Raw genomic sequence first — 7,707 nt, 5'->3', positions numbered from 1 at the left:
CCTTCTCTATGAACAGTATGCTTTGACTGAATAACATGCAGGAAATAATACTTATCAGTGTATGCTAATACATGTGACAATAAATCAAATATCAGCTTGGGTCACTGTCTATGCAGAGTTTGCACATTCTCCGTGTGTCTGTGTGGGTTTCCTCTGGGTGCTCCACTTTCCTCCCACAGTTCAAAGACATGCAGGTTAGGTGTATTGGCTTTGCTGAATTTGCCCTCAGTGTACCTGAGCAGGTGCCAGAGTGTGGCAACTGGGGAAATTTCACAGTAACTTGATTGTAGTGTTAATGTAAGCCTACCTGTGACTAATAAATAAACATAACTTTAGTTCTCTTCCCAAACATACAAGATCATAGCAATTCAGGAAATCCACTTTAGTTTAGGCATCCTAACCCCTCCTCCTCACCAATGCAATGTCCAATTGTTCCTGAAATCTTTTCAGGATTTTTGCCTCCACTCCTATCTGCAAGTTTCAATTAAAATCATTTCACTCATTTGAACCACAAGTGAGCCTTCATTCCAACAAGTCGAATTGGTTAATTTTGCTTATAGCCTCAAACTTGCAAGATCCCCTTCCAAATGTCTCACCTTCAATTGTTTCTCTAGAACTTAGGTGGAAGATTCCACTGTACCTTCACTGACCATAATTGGGCACCAGCACTCAACATCCAAGCTCACAAAATCAGTTTTAGCAGGAATTCCTTACCTCTGCTTTTTGACTATCGTATTCAGCATCCCATTGGCTTTGCTGATTAATTGTACAGAACTTTGGATCTCATCAGCTTTACCCTTCACAGTTTCATTTTTGCTGTTGTGAGTGACTCCTGCCAAGAAAGCAGTTACAACAGATGGTTGAAGTGGGAGAGTCCAAGGGAAATTCTGTGAGAACATCTCAAACCACATGATCACTTCTTAGGGTTGATAAAAGAATTAGCTCTCATTTCTGTTATGTAAAGGGAAAAAAAAACATATCCCAGCACGAATGCACCTTCAATGGCAACCATTACAATATTAATGACTTGACTATTGCCAAGTGCCCAGATGACACGAGGTGGGAAGAAAAGTGATGAGATGACAGAGTCTACAGAGATGTATATATACACAAGGTAGAAAAACGTGAAGTTAAACAGTAAGAGAATCAAGGGTTACAGAGATAAGGTAGAAAAGTGGAGCTGAGGATTATCTGATCAGCCACTCTCTCATTAAATGGCACAGCACACACAATGTGCCACATGGCCTACTTCTGCTCTGACAGCGTGTTCCAATCTTTAGTAAATAAGGAAGATACAGTCACAAATAAATACATTTATTGAGCATATTTGCCTATTGCACTTTTACACAGAAGAAACATGTACAGCTACAGATCAAAAGTGAGTCCTTATTCAAAATTACAGCAAGTTTCACAACCTCAGACTACCCAAAAGTATTTTACAGACCAATGAAGTACATTTGAATAGTAGTCACTGTTGTAACATACAAAACAATAATGACTAGATCAATTATGGAAAATACAAAAAGATAAAACCCCAAGTGTACAAAGATTACAAAAGATGAACCCCGATACAAAACATCCCCGCAAGTGCTCTCTCATTGTGTAATGAGCATAATTGTGCAAAGATCACTGATAAAGTCACAGATAATATAAAATACCAATAAAAATTGTGCCATTTGTGCTGTGCAAAGTAATACTGAGTTTACAGAAATTCAAGTGCAATCAATCTGTACTAAGAGGGCTCATTGTATACACACTAATGAAACCCTAACCATTGCACACTCGCAGCTCAGGGTAATCAGAGGAGTCAACCATTATCAGTTTGGAAAATAACCACGGGAGTTGTGTCTGCTTAAGCAACACAGGGAACAATTCCCAAATCTGAAATGGATCTCTTTAGTCCTGTTGTCAATGTCACAGTTAGACGATACGAACATCTTCACTGGGTCTATTTTGAAAGTCAGCAAAACGATTCTTCTATGCTTGCAAATTATGGGATTTACATACAAATTAATTCTGGTCTGAGTCAAGTCCAATACACATCTGCATAAATAAACTAAACAACCAACCCAAGCTATCTCCAACAGGAAGCTGCCAGGAATCAGAGGGACCGTGTTGAGTAACATCTCATGTATTCAGACAGCCAGGGGTCTTCTGCCCCAGCAGACTTCAACACACGAACTTGGAAGCGCTCAGAAAGTGATTTACGTGCTGGGGAAGATTTACGCTGCCAGTCAGATGAGCGGGTAGTGAATGGCACTTTGCCTCGGGACCGTCTCGGAACTACGTGCATCGCTTTCTGCACCTGACGTCTGTCATGGGCACGTATTGCAGATTCATAAATCTGTCAAAGAGAAAGAAAGGTCACTGCAGAAAATGTGTGCAGTCTACATTTTAAACAAGATCACAAGCAGCAGAGTGTTTGCTCTGGATTCAACATCTTTCAGACCTATTTTTTCTAGACAGTACTGACCAACTGTTATTCCTATTTTCACCTCCTCCATCTTCAATGGTTAATGGATGTTTTTCGGGCAGGAGGAAGGTTTGCAGTGGGGTTCATCAGGGAATCAATGTTTGAACCCTTGATTTTGTAATGGGCATGCTTTATAAATACAAGAGCAAGGAGTTTATGTTGAACTTGTATTGGACACTGCGTCCATGAATTGCCTACAGTGCAAAGGGAGGCAATTTGGCCCATTGATGCTGCACCAACTCTCCAAAACAGCATCTTACTCAGGCCCACACCCTGCCCGATCCCTGTAACCCCACACATTTACCATAGTTAATCCACCTAACCTTCACATCTTTGGATTGCGGGAGGAAACTGGAGCACTTAGAGGAAACCCATGCAGGCATAAGCAGAATATGCAAACTCCACACAGACATTCACCCAACACTGGAATCAAACCCAGGTCCCTGGTGCTGAGAGGCAGCAGTGCTAACCACCATACCACACCATTGGCCTCAGCCGGAGTATTAGATCCACCACTGGGCACCACACTTCAGGAAGGACGTGAAGGCATTGGAGAGAGTGCAGATTCACGAAAATGGTTTCCAGAACTTCAGGTATGAAGGTAGATTGGAGAAGTTGAGACTGTTTTCCTTAGTAATATTTTGATAGATATATTCAAAATCACGAATGGTCTGGGTAGAGTACATAAGGAGAAACTGTTTCCAGTCAAAGGATCGAGAACAAGAGGGCACAGATTAATTGACTGATGAATGAAATGAGAAACAGCTTTTTCATGCAGCCTGTGGTTAGGATCAGGAATGCACTGTCTGAGTGGTGGAGGCAGGTTCAATCAAGGCATTCAAAAGGGACTTATCTGAAAAGGAAGAATGTGCAAAGTGATGGAGAGAAGGCAGGTAAATGACACTAAATGAATTGATCTTTTGACAGCTGATGTAGACAATGGATTGAATTGCCTCCTTCTACACTGTAGCAATTCTGTTTCTTTACTTCAACAGAAACAGAAACTGCTGGAAAATCTCAGCAGGTGTGACAGCAGCTGTGGAAAGAGAACTACTCCATTGTCTCCCTCCACAGCTGTTTCTGTTTCAGATCCCAGCATCTGCAGTATTTTGCTTTTATTGTACTTTTACTTGTCTCATTACCATTGAGCTATTTGGGGTGGCACAGTGGCTAGCACTGCTGCCTCTCAGTGCCAGGGACGCAGGTTCAATTCCTGGGTTGGGTTGCTGTGTGTGTGGAGTTTGCACATTCTCCCTGTGTCTGCATGGGTTTCCTCGGGGTGCTCCGGTTTCCCCATCACATTCCAAAGATGTGCAGGTTAGGTGGATTGACTAAATAGTCCCTTAGTGTCAGGGTGACTAGCAGGGTAAATGCATGCGGTTATGGGGACAGGGCCTGGGTGGGATTAAGGTTGGTGCAGATTCAATGGGCTGAACGGTCTCCTTCTGCACTGTAAGGATTCTATAATTGCTTTTGATTTTGTCTTGATCTATTACATTTAATTCCTCCTGCCTTTCACCCAATCATTTCCAATTCCCTGCCTGCCCATCCCATATCTTTCAACAAGTATGAAAGTCAAAAGCCTTGAACATATTAAAACAACAAAGAACAACACAGCACAGGAAACAGGCCCTTTGGCCCAACAAGGCTGCGCCGCCATTTCAACATTGAGAGTCCCCTGTTCCACCCATGACCCTTTGTCTACGCTTATGGCACTCCACATTGGAAACCAGATTGAGGGGAGACTAATTTAGGGACAATTTGTTACACCAATCAGCCTAAGAGTACATCTTTGGGGTGTGGAAGGAAACCAGAGCACCTGGAGAAAACCCACGCAAGCATGGGGAGAATGCGCAACCTCCCACAGACAGTGGCCCAAATCCACGTATCGGCACAGCAAACAGTGATAGTCACTGAGCTGTCGTGTTGCCCAGCATCTGGTCCAGTTTAAGCGTACACTAACGACGTGAAGCACTAGGCTACTCTCGAAACATCCAAGAGCAGCCCTCGCACGACCCACCGCGTGTATGCCCCTTGTTGGGCAACAAGGCAGACCGAAGCACCTGTGGATTAAAGAGAAAAACATCAATAACATGCACATCCTTATGCAAACATTCAAGGGAATCCCCAGAAGCTCAAAAGTGAGCCAGAAAATATGTTGGAAGGTCCATAGGAATCAATAGATTCCCAGAGACGTCCCAAGGCTCTTGATCCTTATTTAAAACAGTCTCCCATATCCCTCCATCTCTATTCTGCTCATGTGCCTAAATATCCCTTAAACAACTCCAGCGTGCCTGCCTCCACCACCTTACTTGGCAGTGCATTCCATACCCCCACAACCCTGTGCGTGAAAAACCTCCCTCTAACATCCGAATTATACCTCGCCCCCCTCAGCCTAAGCCCATGGCCCCTCGTAATATTTGTTTCCAATCTAGGAAAAAGCTTACCACTGTTTACTCTATCTATACCCTTCATAATCTTATACACCTCTATTAGATCTCCCCTCATTCTCCGTCTTTCTCAGGAACACAGCCCCAATTTGCCCAATCTTTCCTCATAACCCAGTGCTTCCATACCAGGCAGCATTCTGGTAAACCTCTTCTGCACTCTCTCCAGGGTCTCCACGTCCTTCCGGTAGTAAGGTGACCAGAACTGGATGCAGTACTCCAAATGCAGTCTAACCAACGTTCTATATTCAGTGACAGTCTCCATTGCTCTCTGGGGAAAATCATTAATCCACTGATATCCCTCCTTGTTTAATGGGAAATGTCTCATTCTGAAACTGCCCCAAATTCTGTTTCTCTCTTTCCACAGATATTGCCTGACTGCTGAGTATTTTCAACATTTTGGTGTTTTGATTTTTCCAGTTTCATTACCTGTCCTCTCAAAGCAGAAGCACTGACATTGTAGGTCTTTTTACAGCCCACCTCAGCCTCTCTCTCCGCCCATCCAAACAGTGCAAACGGAGCTTTGGCCTCTTTTGAGGCAGCAGGTGGAATACTCAGCGGGGGAGCTTTACGTGATTTTTCCGTATTCTTTATAAGGCGACGATCTGGAGCAGATCTGATGCACAATTCACTCTTCGTCTGTTCTTCGTCTTTCTGATTTGCCTCAGGTACTGTTTCATTCCCTATTTAAAGGGAAAACAAATAGTTAATCTGCGCAAACGATCAACTCACCAACCTCAAAGTGACAATACAGTTTGAAGGTTTCAACACTGGGTTCACGGGGGAGGGGGAGGGGGAGGGGGAGGGGGAGGGGGAGGGGGTCAAAATTTGCTGATGACACGAAGATGAGTGGAAAAACAAATTGCGTGGAAGGCGCGGAAAGTCAGCAGAGAGACCTGGATAGGCTGAGTGAGTGGGCGAGGACCTGGCAGATGGAGTATAACGTCAGCAAATGTGAGGTTATCCACTTTGGTAGAAATAATAGTAGGAGGGTTTACTATTTAAAGGGTGAAAAGCTGCAGCATGCTACGGTGCAGAGGGACCTGGGGGTCCTTGTGCATGAATCGCAAAAACCCAGTCTGCAAGTGAGCAAGAAGGCGAATGGAATGTTGGCCTTTATAGCGAGGGGGATAGAATATAAAAGTAGGGAGGTCTTGCTGCAACTGTACAGGGCACTGGTGAGGCCGCAACTGGAGTACTGTGTGCAGTTTTGGTCCCCTTATTTGCGAAAGGATATATTAGCCTTGGAGGGAGTACAGAGAAGGTTCACCAGGCTGATACCGGAGATGAGAGGGTTAGCTTATGAAGAGAGATTGAATAGACTGGGTCTGTACTCTAAAGAGTTTAGAAGGCTGAGGGAGGATCTTATGTAGAGACTTACAAGATAATGAAGGGGCTAGATAGGGTAGAGGTAGGGAGATTCTTGCCACTTAGAAAGGATAGCAGAAGTAGAGGGCACAGCCTCAAAATAGGGGGGGGGGGTTGCAGTTTAGAACAGAGTTGAGGAGGAACTTCTTCACTCAAAGGGTGGTGAATCTCTGGAATTCTCTGCCCATTGAAGTGGTGGAGGCTACCTCACTGAATATATTTAAGTCACGAGTAGATAGGTTTTTGATAGACAAGGGAATTAAGGGTTATGGGGAGAAAGCGGGGAAGTGGAACTGATCCACTTCAGATCAGCCATGACCTTACTGAATGGTGGGGCAGGCTCGAAGGGCTAGATGGCCTACTCCTGCTCCTACATCTTACGTTCTGGTCAGTCGGTAGGTAGGTAGGTAGGTAGGTAGTCAGTCGCGGGGTGGGGGGTTCGTCACCAGGGAGGGAGGGAGGGCAGGGAGGGGTTTGTCACCCAGGGAGGAGGAAGGGGGGTCACCGGGGAAGGGGGGGGGGGGGAGGGGGAAGGGGGGGGGGGAGGAGGAAGGGGGGGGGAGGAGGAAGGGGGGGTCGACACCAGGGGATGGGGGGGAGGGAGGAGAAGGGGGGTCATCACCGGGGGGTGGGGGGTGGGGGGTGGGGGGGGGGAGGAGAAGGGGGGTCGTCACCGGGGGGTGGGGGGGAGGAGGAGGAAGGGGGGTCGTCACCGGGGGGTGGGGGGAGAGGAGGAGGAGGAAGGGGGGTCGTCACCGGGGGGTGGGGGGGGGAGGAGGAGGAAGAAGGGGGGTCATCACCAGGGGGTGGGGGGGGGAGAAGGGGGGGTCGTCACCAGGGGGTGGGGGGGGGAGTGAAGGGGAGTCGTCACCGGGGGTGGGGGGGGGGGGGAGTGAAGGAGGGTCGTCACTGGGGGGGGGGGGAGGGAAGAAGGGGAGTCGTCACCGGGGAGGGGGGAAGAGGGGGATTACCTGGCGGGTCTCCGGGTGGCTCTGCCGCTGCGGCTGGGTTCTGAGGCTGGGCCGATTCCTCGGGCTCCTGGGGCAGTGGTTCTCCTCCCCGCTCCCGGGGTGTGGAGGAGCCGGAGCTGGACTCCGAGTCCCAGCCGCTCCAGATCCAGGGGATGTGGGCCTGTTCCAAAAGTCGCCTCATGTTGCGGTACTGGAGCCGGTCCGAGTAGCAGCTGCTGTAAATCTCCCATTGCGGCCCCTTATACTGCTTCATATACTCGCTCTTCATTCGCTTCGCCATCCAGACATTAGCGGCGGGGGAACCGGGATGATCCGTAAATCAAAACCCCCCCAGCCTCAGAGTCAAGGCCTCATTGACCCCTGCCCGCTCTGTACGTCACTAACCCCGCCCTCATTTGCGTCATTGGCCCCGCCCCCCCCCCCGCGGTACCAGTGATTCCGCCTCTGG

The 7,707-nt window shown here is 47.5% G+C and overlaps 1 protein-coding gene across 2 annotated transcripts; it reads right to left on the bottom strand.

Annotated features, from left to right (window-relative positions):
- Positions 1-1,293: 1,293 nt before the first annotated feature.
- Positions 1,294-7,625, bottom strand: LOC145350715 (centriole, cilia and spindle-associated protein-like). Of its 2 annotated transcripts, none has more exons than XM_080199939.1 (3): positions 7,260-7,625; positions 5,350-5,603; positions 1,294-2,344 (listed from the first exon to the last, which is right to left on the bottom strand). In XM_080199939.1, the coding sequence occupies exons 1-3, from the start codon at positions 7,537-7,539 to the stop codon at positions 2,102-2,104; spliced, it is 777 nt and encodes a 258-aa protein (XP_080056065.1). In that variant the 5' UTR covers positions 7,540-7,625; the 3' UTR covers positions 1,294-2,101. The 2 variants fall into 2 exon arrangements, with proteins under 2 accessions (XP_080056065.1, XP_080056066.1); XM_080199940.1 differs by having other exon boundaries at positions 5,401-5,603.
- Between the last annotated feature and the right edge of the window lie 82 nt (positions 7,626-7,707).

The sequence above is a fragment of the Carcharhinus amblyrhynchos genome, chromosome 12, assembly GCF_965287045.1.
Source record: "Carcharhinus amblyrhynchos chromosome 12, sCarAmb.v2.hapA, whole genome shotgun sequence".
Classification (NCBI taxonomy): domain Eukaryota; kingdom Metazoa; phylum Chordata; class Chondrichthyes; order Carcharhiniformes; family Carcharhinidae; genus Carcharhinus; species Carcharhinus amblyrhynchos.
This window is presented reverse-complemented; position numbering and strand designations above follow the sequence as displayed.